Source organism: Mandrillus leucophaeus, unplaced genomic scaffold (genome assembly GCF_000951045.1).
Source record: "Mandrillus leucophaeus isolate KB7577 unplaced genomic scaffold, Mleu.le_1.0 Scaffold935, whole genome shotgun sequence".
In the NCBI taxonomy this organism is placed as follows: Eukaryota; Metazoa; Chordata; class Mammalia; order Primates; family Cercopithecidae; genus Mandrillus; species Mandrillus leucophaeus.
Window position 1 is genome coordinate 115,830 of NW_012110197.1, and position 22,037 is coordinate 137,866.

A 22,037-nucleotide genomic window follows, 5' to 3' on the forward strand; every position below is an offset into this window, starting at 1 on the left:
TCGGAGGCTGAGGTGGGAGAATCATCTGAGTCCCAGAAGTCAAGGCTGCAATGAGCGGAGATCTCGCCACTGTACTCCAGCCTGGGCATTGGAGCGAGACCCTGCCTCAAAAAAAAAAAAACAAAAAAAAAGATTTGAGCTATTTCTTGAATGGAAGGGAAATAATTTATACTCTCAGAAAGAAAAGTTAAAAAGCAGAAAACCTCTCCTATTCACCACGTTAAAACACACTGTTAAAAATACTAAATGTATTAAAAATAAATATTAGTAAAAAGAAGCTAACTAGCCCACTATGTCAAAGAAGGATCATCCTGTGAAAAAGTGTCTTTGATAAACTCTCATAAGAATTTGTTAACCAAGGAATGATAAACTGTAGACCACTGGCTTCTGTGCTTTCTGCTATTCTGGAATGAAACTAATTAAATAAAACCCTTAAATGCGATAAAGACTAAATATCAGCATCTGGCAAGGGCAAAAAAAAAAGAAAGAAAAAAGAGGAAAAATGATCAAAATTTCTCAATTATGGGTTTCTAAGAGTCTTTCTGTTCTCCCAAGTAAGTCAAGTAAATTTGGTAACTCTCAAATTTACCAGCATCAGCTTCTTTTACAAAATAAACCATGAGATGACAGGAATACCGGGATGCCATACAATTTTCTATTAAGCTTAACAGGGGTGTAAATGAAATCATTTACCCTGACAAAGAGCAACGTTTTCCCGGAGTCACAAAGGCCAACAAGAAGAACAGCTCTCTGACTGCTCCTTCTGCTCCGGATTAACTTCCAGAAGACTGTGGAATAGACAGAGAAAAACAACAGAAATTACGCCTTGGCAATCAGTATATGTGCATGGCTGGGGTGGGGAAATTCACAGAAGTCTGTGATGAAACACCTCATTCACCTGGAACTGACTTTTATCATAATGGTTACTATTGCTGTTGTTAGGGGCCCACTGAGCCGGGCGTGTCAACTGTCAACTTTTCTTTGCACTCCTTACTCTGACTGGGGACTCAAGTGCGATCTCACTACCTTGGTATAGGCTGAAAGTTGCTGTCAGGACCCTGAATCCTTGCACTGAGAACAGCGGAAGGTGGGGAATAGAGCACTCAAGCATGACAGGGAAGATGACGAAGAGCAATCCGCGCCCCAAAGACCAGGATGTAACTCCGGGGGTCGCCCGGGATCTCCCTTAATGCCCCGCTGCTGCCGCTGCTTCAGGCGAGAGGGTGGGGTGTAGACTGGGTGGGTCTCACCCTCCTGATGCCCTCAAGGCGCTCTCTCAGCCCGGACCTCTGCCCGCCCCGAACCCGTCATAACCACCGGCCGCCTTTTACCTAGCGTCAGCAGCACCGCAAGAACCGCCACCACTACTGACAACAGCGTTGGGTCCGTTTGCTGCAGCTCCTGCCGCAAGGAGTCCAGGTAGGGCTGGAAGGTGCCCCCAGCACCGCCGCCATCTGCCACCCGGCGCAAGTCCGCGGAAGCCATGGTTGAGACACGTGGTCTCTGGTACCGCAAAAGGGACGTGGCCCTGCACTCTGCGCAGGCGCAGGTAGCAGAGCCTCACGCGAATGGTGGTTCCTAAGCCTTAGTCTCTCCCTCAGCCGCGGTGATCCCCAAGTGCCTGATGGGAGTTGTAGTTCTCTGGTACTCGGTCCTCCTGCAGAACGACAGGGGCAGACAGGTTATTGGTCGAGGGACACACACATCTTTGAAGATACGAGTCAGTCGTCGTCACGTACGTTATGGCTGTTGAAAGAATGATGAAATCAATAAAATGAATGACTCCCGAAACTACCACTGAGGATTTCCTGACCGTCGCTAAGTGACGTGAGACTTGTGAAGAACTCAAGCATCCTACAAACATTTAATCTGAATTTAATGTAGCAAGGGATGTGCCAGATGGATGCGCGGAGCGATGCGGGAATACATAATGGGACGCAGAGTCCATCATGAGTTCAGAGAAAAGCTTCTGGAAATTCGAACTGAGTCCTGAAGAACGAGTTAGCATGTGCGAGTGGTTAAAGGAAAAAGAGGTGCTGTGCAGAAGAAAATGAGTATAAGAAATGATGTGCGTGGGAAAGCTAACTAATTCGGTGCCCCTACACTGTCAATCTAGGGCTGCAAACTCAAATGTCTGCATTAAAGGAAGCAACTAGGAAAGTCAACGCCCAGGAGAGCTGGGGCTGTTGAAAACTGCAGAGGTTATTTCTGCTGAAAGTGGGGCCGACCCTATTCAGCCAGGTAGGTGTTGTGGGACCTAGGTGGCCAGTTCTTCCAGTTTTCAAGAGAAGCAATAAAGGCAGGTTTTTATGGGAAGTTTTCCACTTTTGAAATTTTGGTAGGTAATTGAAAGCATTCAAAAACTTGTGGCCCAAATAAAACACCAAAAGTGGCCAACCTCGAGGGTCCCAGTTCACAGTCTCTGTCATTAAACAGGTTGTCATTGTTTTAAAATGTACACATGATTTAATTTAATTGTATGACTGAGTAGAGACATGAAGATGTCAGTGTCACTGAAAGATTGAAAAAAGTTACTACAGTTCCACATTGCCATTGAAAAAGTTGTCAGAATCAAAATGGAGTCACTTTACTTATTTATTTATTTATTTAAATCAGAAAAATGGAGCTGGTGAAAGGCCGTGGAGGGAGGGTTCTCATGCACTAATGCCTGATGACAAAAACTGTCACAGAAGACTGCAAAAACCACAACCGTGCACAAAGGGCATCGCAACCTTACACACAAAAAATATGTCTGTGAGGACAGCTACCCAGCAACTGCCTGTCCAGCCTATTACTGATGCTATCCTTGCTGTTTGATCCTTGTAGCCGAGGATAATTATCTCAAAACAGTTATGGAATCTGACTCATTTTTTCTTTAAAAATCTTTGTCTTCCTTTACACCTCCCTGAATGTGCACATAGTTGAAATGGCATACATATTCCCACTGCAATGCCTACTCGTGAATAAATGTTATTTTCTTTTAGAGCCTCCCTCTCTGCTTGTCATTTAGCTTGATAACACTCAGGGCCACACAAAACCTCAACGTGCACAGGGACAAGGAAAAAGAGAGGAACTGGCATTGGACCTGGTGACTCACAGCTATTAATCCCAGCACTTTGGGAGGCCAAGGCAGGAGGATTACTTGAGGCCAAGAATTCAAGACCAGCCTGGGCAACATAGTGAGACCCTGTCTCTGCAAAAAAACATTTTTTTAATTAAAAAATAATTAGCCAGGCATGGTGGCATATGCCTGCAGTCCCAGCTACTTGGGAGACTGAGGCAGGAGCATTTGAGCTCAGGAATTCCAGGTTACCGTGAGCTGTGATCACATGCCACTACACTCCAGCCTGGGCAACAGAGCTAGACCCTGCCTCCAAAAAAGAAAAAAAGAGAGGAACTGGGACTCTGCCTTTATTACTAATGTGTCAGCAAGTAGCTAGATAGAGACATTTTTGATTGGGCAAGAAGTGAAACACAGATGTTAAGGGTTGTGTTAGGAAGCTTTGTAATATGATTTAGGCATACCCTCAAAAGCCAGGCCACAGGGGAAATGTAAACAATGTTGGCTGTTAGTTTGGCCTGGTGATGAATGGATGCCAAATCATCAATTATAAAATCTATAAATATTGATTAGAGCAGTCATTTAAGTAGGAGTGACAGGAGATGAAGCTAGAAAGATTGGCAGGAATCAGACCAGAAGGGATTTTGTGTGCTATGTTGAGGATTTTAGAGTTTATCCAGAATGCAGTAAGAAGTTTCATTTGGGGTGATATAGATAATTGGCAGATCTATGGAGAACTAACACTTGAGAGAGAAAAAAAAAAACAACTTCAGGCAGAGAGACCAGCTGAGAGCATTTAGGTAAAAGATGCAGTATTTAGGCAAAGGATGCTCAGAATCTAATACAGAGACAGAAATAGGTATGAAAATGAGGGCACAAATTTGAGAGACGTCTGAGAGTTAAAATACATAGGATGTGATTAGTTGGATGTTGTGAATTAAGTAAAAGGAATGTTATCAAGGCTGCATCCTAGGTGGTGGGTGTGGGTGACTAGGAAGATGAGAAAGCCATTAAATGAATTAGGGACCTCAATGGTAGGGGGCTTGGGGCTGTGGATCCAATGTAAGAGTAGCCAGAATGAAAACTGTCTCTTTTCTATATGTTGCGTTTCAGGTGCTTCTGGGAAATCTAAAAACTTATGTCAAGCAAGTGATGAGTAAACATAAAGTTCCACAAGTATACACTAGGTTTTCTCATTTGGGAGTCAGGAATAAATAAGTGGTCATTAAAATCATGGAGAGCATGAAGAATGAGGAAAGGAACCCACAAAAAAGCCTAGGAAGGAAGAGTCGGTGGCACAGCAGTGAAACAGACATGTCCTATAAGTAGTCACTAGCATCTTCTGTAGCAGAGAGACTCCTTTGACGAGGCTTTGAATGAGTCTGAGCTCAAGGGGATAAGCAAGAGATGGGGGAGTGTGGGGATGGAAGCAAGACTATGGTGTATGGGGAAGACAGTGGGGCATGAAGATAGTTTCTAATGTTAATGAGCACTTCCTGGTGCCAAGCATCATTCCAAATACTTTTAGTATTTTTTTTTTTTTTCCAGGCAGAGTCTCACTCTGTTGCTGAGGCTGGAGTGCAGTGATGATATGGCTCACGCCTGGAACTCCTGGGCTCAAGTGATCCTCCTGCTTCAGCCTCCCAAATAGCTGGGACTACAGGCACGAACACCATGCCCAGGTAGTTTTTTTATTTTTATTTTTGTAGAGACACAGTCTCTCTCTGCTGCCCAGGCTGGTCTTGAGCTCCTGGCCTCAAGCGATCCTCCTGCTTCAGCTCCCAAAGTGGTGGGATTACAGGCATGAGCCACCACGCCCTGCCTAATGTATTAATTTGTTTAATTTTCACACTGACTCATTTTCTAACTTTACAGAGGGGAAACTGAAGCAGGGTTGAGTAACCTTCCTAAGGATATATAGTAATGAGCAGGCCTGGGACTTCATCCCATGCAATGGGCTTCTATCTACTTAACTGTATGCTTTAACACAGTAGGATTCATTTTCAAGGCATTTTTATTGATAAAGGTAGGTGATAGGAACTCCAGATCAAGGAAGGATGGTTAAGATGTGAGGCTTAAGTAAGTAAACCAACTACTTTATTTTAAATTACCAATTTCAAAACTATCAGAACTGGCAGCAGTCATGCCACATTCCATTTCTCTTATTTCTTATGGTCCTAACCCCTGCTCTGTATTCACCACCCAAAACACACATACACACACACACCCCTTGTATAATATAACCACTGATTCCTCTTTAGAAAAATCACTGGATATTACCATTAACCCTCCTGACTGGGGACTGAAGATGCAGGGAAGAAGGAAGGGCCAGACACAGAGAGTTCCAACCGTAACTGTCTTAACTCTCTGAGGATATTCGGTCAGAGCTATGTGAATGGAAGAGGGCTGCCGTGGTGGTGAAGTTGGGAAAGGAAGAAAGAAGGTTTAAGAAAACAGACTTTTTTTCTTCAGTATGTTTCCTGGGCAGAAGAAATGTGCACAACTCCCACACTCAGAGAGAAGTGAGCACCCCCATTCTCAGGAATGAGCAGCAGGGGTGAGATTAGCTGCTTCCCTGTACTCACCCATCTTCATCAGGAGCTCTGTGGGCACAGATGCAAAGGAAAGACATGCGATGCTGACTGCTGCCCACTGGTAAGTTTTTAGTTCTTGATTCCACTAGCAGATGGAGAGTTACAATGAAACCAATATAGACAGGGAATTTTTTCCTTCTCTTCCATAAACTAAAATGTCCCACTCACCAGACACCTTCTTCCATCTGCTCCCCAAAGCTCCAAGGTACAATGGAACATACCTCAGACCTAGGGATACCAATCATGGGACTCCCCTGCTATGGCTTTAAAAAAAAATGTTTAGAGGATTTTTAAAAACAGAATTTAACACATGCTTATTACATTAAAAACTCAAGCAATAATGAAAGCCACAGATCACCTCCATTTTTCTACCTATAATATCTGATAAATAATATTTCAGACATTCCTCTGTACATATGTACTAATAAGAAGGCTGTATGGATAAGAGCAGTAAATACAAATGAACACATTATTTTTAAAGAGATTATAGTACGCACCTCTGTATTCCCGGTCCCTGAACAGTGCCTGGCTCATGGGAGGCACTGGTCAACTGTTGAATGAATGATCCCAGGCCTACTGTGTCCACTGTCGTACCCCAGGCTCCTGTCTGACACCCTCCTGGTTCACATCCCTGCTTTAGCGGGTTTGAGGATGTGTCACCCTAGCCTAACAAATTTAATTTCTAATTTTAGCTTCTTCGAAAGTGGGATCTGCTGGTAAGAATAATTACATTTGAAGGCCAGGCATGGTGGCTCATGCCTGTAATCCCAGCACTTTGGGAGGCTGAGGTGGGCAGATCACAAGGTCAGGAGATCAAGACCATCCTGGCTAACACAGTGAAACCCCGTCTCTACTAAAAATACAAAAAATTAACCAGGCATGGTGGTGGGCACCTGTAGTCCCAGCTACTTGGGAGGCTGAGGCAGGAGAATGGCATGAACCCGGGAGGCGGAGCTTGCAGTGAGCTGAGATCGCGCCACTGCATTCCAGCCTGGGCGACAGAGTGAGACTCTGTCTGAAAAAAAAAATAATAATAATAATTACATTTGAATAGAGGCACCATTTAGGATTTTCTCTAACATCATTCAATATTCTTAGTCAGATACAAGTAGGATCAGTCGCCCACATCCATCAATCACACTTTGTCCAGACATCTGGCCAGACAGCTTGGGCAGCTCCCTCCTGTCTCTTAAAGGACAGAAGGGGAGAAAGGTGAGTCTACTGGAAATACCAGAGGTCCTGACAAAGAGCTTCACTTCAGAGCTGACTTGCTCACTTGATTGCACCATATCTAAGCTTATTCAGCTCTCTGATACTGTGGACAGTCCCACAGCATACATTGTAACAATGTAATCATCCATTCTTCAGGTGTAGGCATAGGGAGGATCTGGCTCTATACCAAAACTGCTGGCTCTTAGCAGGCACCCACTTTGCACTTATTTAAATGCCTTGATCTTGGAAGGAAACACCTGGAGGTCCTGGGTGGTCCCCATCTGCTGATGGAGCAGCACAGTGTGAACAAATGATGCCTTATCCTTTTGAGACCAAGGAGGGGGATTTAAGGCCAGGCCAGATTACAGCCCTGAGCCTCAGTCACAGGCAGGCTGGTACTACAGAGGAACAGTGCCACACTTCTAGGTTCTCTCCTGGGGGAAGAAGGAAAATGGTGTCAGCCACAGCTGTCCTGTCTTTACTCAAAGCGTGCTGTCATTACTGCTCACTGGCATGTGGAAGTGCACATGCTGGCATTACAGTGATGTAGACGAGAAGAGCCACCATGGTGTTCTACAAGGGAACATTCCATTCACTTCTGTTCATCCTTCCCAGCCTTTTCCACCCAATGGCACTTTTTCCTTCACATTCAAGTATAACTTTTTGTCTGTTAAACACAGAAGGGGCCTCTTCTACTTTAAATCCTTCCTGATATTAACAGAATCTAGCTGGGACCTTTGTAGAATTATCTGGGCATACTTTCCTTAGACCTTAAAACACACAATTGCATAATACCAGGAACTGCAAAATTCAGATTATTTTACTATTTAACTTCTCCCTGAGAGCCACTTGAAAAAAGTAATTGAGGTAATAGATCTTCATTTTGAGAAGTTGAATGGTATATAAAAATGCAAAATTAAAATGATTATTTTGTTCTCTGTCCTTCCAAGGCTACTGCTTATATGTAACTGTCCTTTCACACACACGCAAGCATATATGTTCATGTTTTTTATTCAAATATATGATTATATACTATACGTCTGATTATGAAACTTGTTTTACTGAACCACCTTTCCCCAGCAGTTCATATAGCTCTACTGCACTCTCTGTAAATGCTGCGGGGTATCCCAGTGTTGAGATATGTCCTAAATTACTCTGGTCCTCTAATGATGGAAATTTAGGATTTCATATTTTTTTTACCTTATTATAAACACTCTGTGAGAGTACTTCCGTGGGATATACTTGTAGAAGTGCAATCGAGAATAAAGGACATATGCATTTGAAGGATAATAGATTTGGCGAAACGTCCCTCTAGGGAAAGATTTCTCCAATCTAGAGTCACATCAAAAGTAGTAACAGTAATCGTTTTCTCTGTTCCTTTCCCACCTCTGCATGTTAGCAGTTTTTTAACTTTAGCTGATCTAAAAAAAAAAAATGCATGTTCTCATGTATTCTATTTCTTTAATTATGAGTGAGTCGCTTTCTATTTTAGATGTGTGTTGGTTCTATGTATGTTATCTAGTAACTGTCTCTAGTATTTTTTGCCTGTTATCACAATGTTCATCTCTTTTTTAAGGTTTTTAAAATATCCTTTATTTTTTAAAAGCTAACATGTGCATTTTAGGAAACTGGAAAACACATGAAGCAAAGAGCAAAGTCATCCACAATCACAGGCAGTTTACAGTTTGACTTGTCCTTCTAGGTCCTGTGTGTGTATAGACACAACATCCAAATTTATGGGATTGAGATCATGCAATTTTATGTGTCATGCTTTTTTACACATAATGAATATTTACCAATTCAAAATCCTAAAGCTATATGAGCATTTTGATAGTCAAGAAAACACTAACCAACTCAATCTATTGAGAAAAAATATAATCCTGCCTTTCTTGGGACAAAAATTTTATAAAAGACAAAAATGGCATCACACCTCTAGATAAAAGCATTGGCAGAGTTCCAATTAAAATACTGCATTCCCCTAATGTTCAATTTAAAATGAAACATAAAGCAACAGAATACACTAAGTATGTTTCTAAGAGAATTCATTAGCAGATCTATACCATTAAAATATTAGCAAGAAGGTATATTTTCATTGAATTACTTAATGTATTCCTATGGTACAGCCAAAAGAGATGCACATACACATCAGTGGCTATCATCAAAATGTAAATGTATATCTGCATATATCTCTCCCCCCTTTATACTTCCTTTTGCCCCTCTGCTGCCAACCTAATGAACAAGTCCTGATATACACTGCTCAGTGGTGGTTTAACAATTCCATGTCCAACATGCATCTTTTCTATCAATTATAACAAAAACATATTTACAAATTGGCTAATTCACTAGCTCTATTTCTAATCATACATTGTCACCTCAGGACATTCATAAAAGTTAGGTGTTCCAAAAAATAAACTCTGTCCACAATAAACGCGGGCACTTTACCAAAATGCTGACAGACCTATGGCTGTCATCTCAAACTATCTTCTGGATATGGAGATACTAGTGAAAAGCCCTTCCCTTCACCCTTCCTCTTCTCCCTCTTCTCCCATGCCAGTGACTAAGTACAGGACTATGTCTAGCTCCAAGAGGTGGATTAACAAAGGTTACTCCCAGAAGACAGGTCTTCCTAAAAACTAACAAAAGGACATTTATAAAGGGATATTTTACTACCTCTACTTTAAACTACCTTAAGCATTAAAACTTGTTTATTCTTTAAAACACATCAATATTAACTAAAATTCACATACAGAACAATGGCTAGACCATCTGAACTAATCTAACTCACGGGCCCAGAACCCTTCTCCCTGCATACTTCCTCCCCCTCCCGCCTACCGCCACCCAATGAACAGTCAGCATCAAGTTTAAAAATTCCATTCTCAAATGCAACCAGTCCTAGGAAATAACAACCACCACAAAAATGCATAAAGGGTGTACTTTAGCCCTCTATTTTTAATCTATATTGTGCAATTTTAAACATCTAGAAAGACTAGGAGTTTTAAATAGGACTTGAGTTTTCCACTTTATACACAGTAGCATTGAATAAATGGTGCACATACAAAGCACAGACTATAATTTGAATGTGTCTTCTAAATAGGAACATGGCCTAGAACCCTTCCCCTTCCTACCTCTATCAACCCAGTGGACAGGTATAAACATCTCTAATACTTAGAGGGAATTTTAACAATTCTACTTTTGAAGTGTTTTTAAGAACAATCTTTCCTATGAATTTTAACATAAAGTGTACTCAATGTATTAGTTTACTAACTCTAGTTTTGTTATATGCTGGCAACCTCTTTAACATCCAGAAAGACTAGATATTATAAATTAGGACACCATCCAATGTTATGCGATTGGGATCATACAGTATGTATCACGCTTTTTCACACATCATGAATATTTACCAATTCAAAATCCTGAAGCTATGTAAATGTTTGTTCATATACACAGCAAAGTCAAAGGAAATGCAGATATAAGGGACAATAGTCAATTGTGTCATACTGTAAACACACTGGTATAAAGCCCTTTGCACTTTCTTCTGCTCCTTCCTCCCTGAATCAGCATAAATATAATATGAAGTGGTTTGATCAATTTCCAAAAGACAATATTTCATATGAAGCAAAAGGGTATCTACAAAATGTGTTATTTACTACCTCTACTTTTAACATACTTTTGTGCACTTCTAAACATCTAGAAGACTAGATGTTTCAAATGAGGACTTAATTTTGTCCACTATATGCACACTAGTGTTAGCACTGGAGGGTGTCCAGGTTCTTGGCTTCTTGAACAAATAATTGGACAAAATGCACAAAGCAAGGAAAGAATGAAGCAACAAAAGCAAAGATTTATTGAAAATGAAAGTACACTCCACAGGGTGGCAGAGGGCCTGAGCATAGGGGCTCAATAGCCCAGTTACAGAATTTTCTGGGGTTTAAATACCCTCTAGAGGTTTCCAATGGTTATTCAGGGTATGCCCTATGTAAATAGAGAAGGCATTTCCCATGATAGCTGAAGTGTTTCCATTTTATTTAGTTCTAGGAAGTCAGCATGCATCTGCTGTATATTCCCTGCCTCCAGATCCTATTCTTCTGCCTCATTTCCTCCAGAGATGTGATCCCTATAAATCTTTATGGGAGGTGGAGGGGCCAATGGTCTTTCTCCTGTAACTGCTGCATGCTGCCTTGAGGTGTAGTCCCTGCCTATTGAGGATCACGGAACTCCTACCCTGCTCTGTCTAGTGAAGGCAGGGTAGCTCCCTGATGGCCAGGGGTAGTGGAACCGGCTGGAACTTTTGTTGTATGATCATCTGAAGCTTTATGGTCTTTTGGCGAGAGGAAATGAATTTGGTTAAAAGATTTAATGGGAACTTCAGAGGGTGGATACATATGCTATCAGGAATGTTTGTTATAGAGATTTGTAGGAGAAAAACAAAACCTGGCCTGTGGTCTGTTTTAGGATCTATGTGTTTGCTTAAGGTCTTAGCATAGGTGACTCCATTTTGGTTTGGTTTAGTCTGTTGGGGCCTAGTGCATGAGCTTAGTCCAAAAAAAAATGGCCTCCCATAATTTTGTTTAAAAAAATTTCCCTTTTTCGATCAGGTTCTCACTTAACTTAGAGTGTGACCAAAACTTAGGGCCTTACTTAGCACCACTCTCAGTTACCAACATTTTGGGTTTTTGGTCTCAGCACATCATTCATAGGTTACAGTGTCCTCACGGTCGCACATTTCTTTCAGTTCTTGTCATTCCAGTTTAAGAGAGACCATTTGACATTCTAGAGATGGCTGTATGCAAACATTTAAAACCTTTGAGAGAACATAGCACACCAGGGAGACTATTATTATGACTATCAGGAGGAGAATACCAAAGTTGTGAGTACACTCCTTATCCAGGGTCCCCATAAACCAAACCTCCTAAACTCAAATAGATGAAAAAATGAGCTAGATAAAGAGTCTACTCACTTAACTAAGCAGTCTCTTCATTAATTCGCTACAAATGAATCTCGGTAATACCTGATGTTTTCTCCATAGGCCTTGAGTGCCGGCAGCTGCACAGATACTCTTCTGTTTAGCCAATTCTATTATTTAGCATAACTTTCTTAAGAGAATTTAGTCTATTATGCATCCATAACCTTTGTAGTAAACTGCTATAGAGCCTATTATGAGGGATAGATTTCTAATCATTGCATCTTTTATTCCAAATCATGGAAAAGGGACCTAAAGCTGGCTGCAAAATTCTTCACAAATAAAAGTATACCCCATAAGTGTACGCAACAGATCCATTTTCCACGTCTATTTTTCATAGAGGCATAAGCAAGGAAAAAATATTCAAAGATAAGAGTCTCATGATAATAGAGAAGTCTTGATTCATGATCTTGGGAAAAGCTGTTCACATCAAGGATACCATCTTCTTCTTCAAGAGAAGCTTCCCTGGTTAGCCTTACCTTAAGGGTTCCAATGGGTGTACAGGTCCAAGAGTGTGGAGGCACTCTTCTCAGTTGTGAGATCATGAACCCAAAGTTCAAGGTCCAGAAGTTTTGCTGTAGTGTGGATGGCAAGGACAGTCTTTATCTGATGTTCACAGAAGATCCAACCTTCGGGTTCTAGGTTGTGAAGGAGTTGATTGTCCTTAGTGAACCATAAAAAGCTGTCTTTACCTTGTGAAAATACATGGTGGCATAATAACTTAGTGTTATAACATCAGCCCTCTTGCATGGGAAAGCTTTTATACAACCAGAAAACATGCACTGAAAATAACAATTGAATTAAATCCCTCTATAAAATGTTTAAATGGCCCATCAGGTGACCGGATGTACCTGAAGCTTTTATTGTTTTCCCAGAAATATGGGACCAAACATTTGTTATAAACTATTTTAGCAATTTATAAGTCACCACATCAATATATTCATTTCATCTTTTCCATGACGAGTCATATAATGCAGAAATTTTACTAACAAAAGCTTTAAGGACTGAGGAAGGAAAAGGTGGCCATCCTGGTTCTCCATGAGTTCATGCTTAATTAACATTAGACTTATATCCTCTTGAATACCAGTTGTTTCCCCAAATTAGGTGCATAACACTGATAACTGATAGGTTATTATAGGTATTTTGATTTAGATGATGGAATGTATCAAATTGTATATCTAAACAGTTTCAGTATCAGCTAATTTAGCATGAAAATCTGGCAAATTATTTTCTTGGTATTTAATTAATTTTTGTTCTAGTTGGATTAGCAGTTTTACAACCCAGTCAGTCTTTTCATTAAAGTTCCAGCAATTCTTACCCAGTTCAAATGACATAATTCTAAACTTATTAGAAACCTGTATTCAAGAGTGCTTTTTTAGGGTCCCTTCCAATCTTTTATGAATCTCCTAAAAGATACCATATTCTAGGACTTTGCATGCTTGTGAAGTTTTCAGAAACTGCATCAGTATTAAGCAATTAACTGTGGAAATGACTTTAAATAGTTACAGTTAAAAACATAATTGACAAGGAAATTTAGTTATTTCTGTGGTCTACATAATTATGATTGATAGCATATACTCAGACATATTAGAATTTTAGAAATCTCATACAATTTTGGAACATATATTAATATTATTCACTAAAATATAACCTGAAGAAGATCAATTTTTTTTTTATTTTTGACATTGCTTCCCATGTAACTGAACATGTCAAATAATTCTGTTCACCTCTCTTTTGGATGCTTTAGGGGCCCTCTGCAGCATCTCAAAGTTAGAGGTTAGAAAAAACAATTTTGAAGCTGAAATTTGATTTTGGGAAGCCTATTAAAAATGGTAAAAGATTTAAAACACTTGATATTATGAAATAGAATTCCAGGTTACCATAGTCATTCATTTAGCAAAATGATGACTCAAAAATGTGTTAAAAGGCAAAAATCTTTACTTGTTGATAGAGGGAAGACTTACTTTCCAAACAATCTGTCTCTTGTCTTTCCCTTCCTTTTTTTTGGTGTGTGTGGAGGGGGGGGGGTAGTTTATTCAAAAGGCAAACAAAAATCTTTCATCATCTTTTAATATTGCATGAAAATCTTGTTCAAGAGAGAAAGTCAAATTTCACCTTTGCGTTAGTGTACTATTAATGTCAACCCCAATTTTTAAGAAAACCCTGTAGACATATCTTTCCAATCTTAATCGGTTTGACCATAAGGTGAGATTCTCATAAACCTTATGTAACCCTTTAGAAATTTTTGTTAAAGAGCAGATCAGTGCTTTAAGAAAACCCTGTTTGTGCTTTTATTTTGATGTTCAATTTATGGGAAAACCAGAAAATACCCCTTTAAATTTAGTCAATATGTTCACACACATAATTTTTTACAATATTAATATTTATAAATCTTCCACAACTCATTCAAACTTTTAGCTTTGTCTGAACTTAAAACAATCCTTTAACCCTTTAGGCAAAAAACCAAAATTTACATTCCCATGCCTTGTTATAATCTTTCACTGAAAATGCATTCACTTTTCTTACATACCCTGCATGTAAAACTGTTGCTTCAGTAGTCTCACATGTTACGATGTTAACTCTTAGCGAGTTTTACTTTTGGTGAAAACCTTAGTAAGTTCAGGATTTTAATTATATATTAGGTGTGGAGTCTAGGACCCAGACAGAAGTACACATAAGGTCTGACTCTTTCCAGCATCTACCTAGCTGTAAAGCAGGCAAGTTGTACAGTTAAGAGTCATAGTGGCATTTTATGAAGCATTTAGGAGTCTTAATCACCGTTAAATTGTATATTTCTTGCATACATTCTCTTGTAAATTATTTCATTACTTACACAGACCATCTATGACATGTTTGGACTTTCTAACTTGTCCTAAACATCCCTCTTTTTTAACAACCACTTATTTTACTTTAGGATAAGAATTTATGATATAAAATCCTTTCTTATATAAAATCTCCTTTCTTTATAACTTTCTTTGCATAGCTAGGGGGCATAGCTAATTCTATTTGTCCCCAGGCCTTATCTAGAATCTAATGCTCCAAAATAAATTGAGCAATTTTTAAAAGTCAAAGAAGCAGCTTATGACCTTAAAGCATTTCACACACCGAATATCTGACCTGCATAATTTAGACTAAATATTTGCATTTTGAAGATATTTTTATTTTACCAATAATCTTTAAGAATGTCTTTATTTCCCAAAGATTACTTAACTCACATGAGGTAAATAAAAGGCATTACATTTTTTACTTTTCTGACAAAATATTTGATATGAGCTCTTATTATTATTAAACCAATTAATTGATGCTCTTTTATAGTACACACACAGCACATATAAATACACAGACAGAAAATAAAGGATTCATTCCCTAAGCCAGGAATTGAACCCTAAACCCAGGCTGCCACTGTAAAAAGAGAAAGCATGGCCACATAGTTACAAGGTCAGGCTCCCAAAGACATGACTGATCAGTCTGCTGGGATATCTTGAACAGCAGGCCTATGGGGTCCTAAGCACACATTTTATTCTAAGGTACCCCTCTTTATGACAGAACAATACAGAAAGACACAAAGCACACCAGATTCACTACAGTTTAAGACCAGCCTCAGAATTCTTTTTTTGTATTAATCAAAACTTTACAGAGAAGACAAACAGTGACTTTTACCATTCATTTAACCAGTTTGCACAGAGAGACAGAGACCAGAGTCTGGCTGGTAAGAAATTCTTACCCTTTTGCCAGTATGCCATGTTTCTGGGTTCTGTCTCCCAAAGTGGCCCTAGGAACCCTGCTTGACTATATGCAAACAAATACATTGCCATGAATTAAGAATATTCACAGATAGTTTATGAATTTTGCAGAAAATGGGCAGAGAGAGAAATATGATTGAAATTCTGTTTATGAAAATATACTCAACACATTTAAATTACCAGGAAGCCTAAAATCCAACAAGTTAGTTAAAAGTTAAAAAGCTAGTGTGCTCCATCAATTCCTTGCAGCCTGACAAAGGTAGCCTAGGAATTCCAGATAAATGGAACAAATGATGACTTGCTAGAAATGCACAGGGAACAAAATAACTATTCAAAGAACCAAATAAAAGCCTTCCACTAGAAATTTTTAAAATATATATATATATATATGTGGTTTTATATATGCATACACAAGCAAAGCCAGAGGAGAATAAATAGCAAACAAATGAAAATTAGAAGCAAAAACAAATAGGAACCCAACCCTAAATTTTTCCTTCTCAATCCACCCTGGAGGCTATAGTGTTTACCCAGGGCCCCCCAAAACCCACATAATGAATGTTTTATTCCTGATACACAATTCAGTATCCTTAAGTTCACCAATATCACCATACATCCTGTGCAATCAAGAAATACACTCTAGGCCCATAGCCAATAAGTACTCCAGTGCCAGCACTGTCCACACAAAGCAGTAAACAGTGTGAAGCAATGCAAGCATATATGTGAAATTTGGCTTCACACTAAATCCAGTTTCATGCTTAACTGTATTAAAAAGGAATTGCCAAACTGCTAATGCATTTCTTTACAATGCTTATTTTACTTTAATCAAGACTAAGAGCTTTAACTATGAAAATGTTAATTAGCCAAATGTCTCCAATTCTCTATCAGGTTTTAAAGAATATTTTATTATCTCAACTTTTTCTACATCTTTCTCCTCTACTTACTGGTTCCTTAATACGTTGTTTCATAAGTAACCTTTTCAAATCTCTAATTTGAACTAACTTTTAGGTAACTTCTAAATTAGACAAAATTATTCTTTTTCTCACTAATAACACAACTTTTCTGGCATGTTTTGTATACAGAATTATGTATCAACTAGAATTCTTATCCTTAGTAACCTAAAACTTTAGTGAAACACTAAAAAGCAAGAAATCCTGAACTATCAGATACAGGAATTTATAGATAAGAACAATTCCACAATTTTAGAAACGTATTTCCCCATATCACAACCTTTCTTAATTGGAAATGGCCCAGATATTAAATGAGTATCAAAAATAATTTTAAGACTTTACACAAAACCTAAAACATTTGTCCCATTCACTGTACTCAATTCTTTCACTTTTAACAGTTTATCTAGATTACCTCTGTAAACTGAGATATTAGACACTATCATTTAAAGTCAGTTATTTCTTTGTTAACCACGTTTTGAATAGCCAGTGAATATCGGGTGCTCACTTAAACCTAAGTAAGAGCCTCAAAGTTAAATCCATAGGTATTTTTGCCAGTCACCCAGAAGATTTAGCTAACATTAAATTATGCCCATTTGTCAAAAAAAAAAAGAAAAAGACACACAAACCAAGATCATTTTGTTTTGGCTGGGTTTATAGTTTTATAACCCTCTATGCCAAACCCTAACACCTCAAAATATCTAAGAGAGACAAATATAAAATCCAGACAAAATGTATGCTGACAATTCTGAAGGCATTTCTATTTTTACTTTACCAATAATTTTAAAACTAGCTTGTTTAGGAAAGTTATACTTAGGTCACATGAACTTGAAAATTGCTTAGACTTATTTACTTAATTTATGAGTGCCCTCTTACTTATAAGCCAAGACATAACATGTAACAAGTGTGCATATAAATAAACACATCTAGACATGTATATACACACACAAATGAAGATTCAATAGCTTTTACCTTGGAACCCTAACCATTAGATAGTAATACAAGCTTGCCAATTTTACTCCGTTTACCCAATAAGTAATCCAATGAAGGCTGTGAACCATTATGTCACGTAAAGCAATTTCCATGGCAGTTTGATTTTTAAAGGCCAAACCTCCCCAGACTCGAAAGAACACTGGGGTCAAACAGCACCAAAGGAGAATATCACATACTAACTAGGCCTGCCCCTGCTTAGAACAGCAGCACCAAAGCCTGTATACATGTAACTGCATCCCACTTTCCCATTCAACAGCAAATGCCAGATTCCAAACCATATTGGGGCCAAACAGTATTGCAACTGCAAGAGAAAATTCTAAGGAGGGTTTAGTACTAGTCCTTAGAACTGCTGCCAAGGGCATCCCCTTTGGAGAGGCTGAGGTCTGGAGGATCCCCTGGGGAACCCCCTTTGGGGTCCAGTCTCAGGAGTGTCAGGCATCTCTGACCTTAGGTGGGCACCAGTGCCGCTTTGCATGTTTTCCCTCCAGAGGCAATGGCCTATTGTGAGCTTTCCTTTGGTTCCTGGGTGTAATCACTAATGATTAGCATCTTTATAATTTGATACGGCCATGCTATCCCATGCTTCCTGTTCCACTAGAGTGATAGCCATGAACTGTAATGACAGGAGCTGGAAGCTGGGTAGGCTTCTTTTGTCCTTAGCCAGTCAAGTAGGGTAAGGGAAGAAGTTAGCCTAGAAAAGAAGGTTTCCGTTGCCTGAAACATGTGCAAGTTCGCCCTGAGCTGCAAGTTTGCCTTGAGCTGCGCCACACATAGGAATCAGGGACCACAACCAGAACAGATAGAAAAAAGTCCTTCAGGGTGGCCCCACTCAGAAACCTACAGTTGCCTCCGTGTTTAGGTGCTGCCCACCAAGGGTCCCGAGTTGGAAAGGAAAAGAGAGAGGGAGGGAGAGATTCTCCTGTATGGAGTGGAAAGGAAAAGATGAAAAATCCCAAACTTTGGGCTTACCTCTTGGCTGGCTTGCCAAAATACGTTACCAGTCGAGAGTGTCCGGGTTCTGGGCATTTTGAGCCAAGAATTGGACAAAACACACAAAGCAAAGAAAGAATGAAGCAACAAAAGCAGAGATTTATGCAATGAAAGTATGTTCCACAGGGTGGGAGAAGGCCTGCACTTAGGGGCTCAAGAGTCCAGTTACAGAATTTTCTAGGGTTTAAATACCCTCTCAAGGTTTCCATTGGTTACTTGGTATACACCCGATGTAAATGAAGAGGATGAAATAAAGTTACAAAGTCGTTTACTTGGTATACACCCTATGTAAATAGACAGGATGAAATAAAACAGTCATTTACTCTGTGTATGCCCAATGTAAATGGAAAGTATATTTCCTCTGATAGCTGATGTGTTTCCATTTCATTTAGTTCTAGGAAGTCTGCATGAATCTGCTTTATGTTTCCTGCCTCCAGACCCTATTCTCCTGCCTCAGTAGGGTTGAATGAACTACACACATGGTTGTATCTTGAAATGTTTTCTAAATAGGAACATTCTGATCTAGAATCCTTCATTTCTTCCAACTCCTCTGCACCACCAACCTGGTGGATATGGGCCATGTGTCACTTAGAGTTGATGTTATCATTTCACTTCCAAAAGTCCTTTTCATAAGATAGTCTTTTTATAAACTTTAACACAAAGTGTACAAAACTGTGTTAGTTTACTACTTTTGTCATACATTGGCAACCTCTTTAATATCTAGAGAGTGGATATTTTTAAATTAGGACTCATTTGTCCAGTATATAACACAATATATAGTATAGCAAAGTTACATGCAATGCATTTAACATATAGGGCAATGGATAAACTGAAATTTTCTAGTACAAAATAGCACAACACTTTTTGTAATTTCTTCTCTCTCACCTTTCTCAACTGAATGAGCAAGTAACACGGTTCACAGAGGTGATTTAACAATCCCACTTTCAAACACAGTATTTCCCATCAGTTTTTAAAAGCTATTTACAAAAAGTGTTATTATACTATTTCTACTTTTAAATATATCAAGCATTTCTAACTATCCAGAAAGACCAGATATTTCATATAACTTTCCACTGTGTACATAGCATCGTAAAATAAAATTGCACATGTAACAATGGCTATAATCTGAGGTATCTTCTAAATATGACAATTTTGACCTTGAACCAGTCCTTCCTCATTTCCTCCTCTCTGTCTTCAATCCAGTGGACAGGTACAGGCATTTGTAATGCTTAGAGATGCCTGAACAAATTAATACCCAAAAATCATTTACAGAAGACAAGCTTTCCTATGAATTTCAACACAAAGTGTACAAAAAGTGCTAATTTTACTAGATACTTTGTCATACACTGGCAACTTCTTAAACATCTAGAGACAAAATGTTGCAAAATTAGGACTCATTTGTCCATTATGTACTTTACAGACACAGCAAAACAAAATGCACAAAACATACAGAAAAATGGCGAGTGAAATGTCCAAGTATGAACACACTAGCCTATTACCTTTGGCGATTTCTTCCCTCCCATTTCTAAACCATTAAACAAGTATAGACAGTACTACACTGCTCACAGAGGTGGCTTCACAATTCCACTTCCAAAAGACAGCATTTCCTAAGAATTTTAGCAAAAAGATATTTACAAGGTGATATTTTACTACCTCTACACTTAACATATGTCAGGCAATTCTGAACATCTAAATAGACAAGATGTTTCAGGTAAGAAGTTAATTTGTCCACTATATGCACAGAAGTCTTGAATAAAGTGAACACATGTAAAAACAGTTATGACTGAGTCTTCCAAATATGAACATTCTGGCCTACACCTTCCCATCTCCATCAACCCACTGAGCAATAGTGCTCAAATTTTCAGAAGACAGTCTTTCCTGGGAATGTTAAAACGAAATGCACAAAATATATTAGTTTACTAACTCTACTTTTGTCATACACTGGCAACCTCTTTAACATCTAGAAGGACCAGATGTTGTAAAGTCAGGACTCATTTGTCCTTTATATACACAATATACCCAGATAAGTAAAACAAAATGCCCAGACGAGACAATGGTTAACCTTGCCTCACTATAAGCACATTGGCACTTCCTTTCCTCTCTCCTCCCCTGAAGCAGTGCACACAGGTGCACTTTGGGCTTACCTCCATGCAACATTTGGTAAGCCCAAATGTCTTTGGGCTTACAAAAGGTGTTTTGCTATTGTGTACTAGAAAATTTCAGTTTATCCATTGCCCTATATGTTAAATGCATTGCATGTAACTTTGCTATACTATATATTGTGTTATATACTGGACAAATGAGTCCGAATTTAAAATTATTAACAAGTGATTTGGCCATTCCCCCCCTCCACCAAAACATTACGTATGAATTTTAACAAAAAGATTTACAAAATGTGTTATTTTACCACCTCTAATTTTAACATAAGCATTTCAGAACATCTAGAAAGAGTATAGTTCAAAAAATACTTAATATTGTCAACTACATATACAGTAGTGAGAAATAAAATGCACACACAGAACAATGGTTGGAATATGAAAATGTCTTCTAAATATGACCAGTGTGGCACAGAACTGTCCTATCTTCCTTCTCAGGTCTTCTGCCCCATATCCTCTAACCCAGAGGTCCCCAAACTCTTTGGCACCAGGGACTGGTTTCAGGGAAGGCAAATTTTCCATGGAAGGTAGGGGCATGGTTTCAGGATGAAACTGTTCCACCTCAGATCATCAGGCATTATTAGAGTCTCATAAGGAGCATGCAACCTAGATCCAGGGGTTGGGGACTCCTGCTCTAACCCACTTAATAAATGTGGATGTGTGGCTCCTGCTGTCACTTCCAGAGGTGGTCTAACAACTTCATTGCAAAAAGTCATCTCCAGAAGCCATTTATGTCCTGTTATTATTATTATTATTTTTAACAAATGGGAATTTACAAGATGTGTGATTTTCTAACTCTCATAAGTCGCAACCTCTTTACACCTAGAAGGGCTGGATGTAGCAAATGTTTTCTTTTAAAAGACTGGGGGGAAGCTGAGAGCAGCTTTTTCATAGGATACACACGGGCCTTCTGTAAACAGCCAATAATCGTCCCAAAGGTTGCTGGGCCTTTCCGATGGGCCTAATGGCGCCAAGTTATTTTTCCACTTCTGTTTTCCGGCACCAGCGTCTGGGAGAAGGAAAACCAGCTGGGCGATGGCCGCTAACCCTTCCACCCCTCATTGCCAGACTCCCCTCACCTTCTGGGCCCATTAAGGACTTTGTCGGTTGTCCTCAGGACTAGGTGAGTGTCGCCCACTTGGGACACTGCGGCCACCCGAGTATCCGGATCTGCGCGGCTCCACGGCCTACAGGGGCAGCTGAGCCTGCGCGTAGACCCGCTTTCCTGGCCCTCCGCACCCCCTAGTGGCCTCCGCGGCGTTGGGGCTGCCTCCCTGCTTCCCGCCCTGCCACACGTGCTGCCACCCAGGGCGCTGCGTCCAGGCGGCTCGGCGGAAGCTTCGTCTGAGCCTGGCAAGGTTGGGCGGGGAGACCCGGCAGCCGG

The 22,037-nt window shown here is 39.5% G+C and overlaps 1 protein-coding gene across 1 annotated transcript in view; it reads right to left on the bottom strand.

The window, feature by feature from the left end:
- The window catches only part of SRPRB (signal recognition particle receptor, B subunit), a 38,040-nt gene extending 16,196 nt beyond the window's left edge, over window positions 1-21,844 (bottom strand). Inside the window, exons 1-3 of the mRNA XM_011970221.1 lie at window positions 21,733-21,844; window positions 1,332-1,657; window positions 694-788 (exon numbers count right to left, since the gene is read on the bottom strand). Coding sequence (XP_011825611.1) covers window positions 694-788; window positions 1,332-1,485 — 249 coding nt within the window. The 5' untranslated portion in view covers window positions 1,486-1,657; window positions 21,733-21,844. The remainder of the gene's footprint in view (window positions 1-693; window positions 789-1,331; window positions 1,658-21,732) is intronic.
- Between the last annotated feature and the right edge of the window lie 193 nt (window positions 21,845-22,037).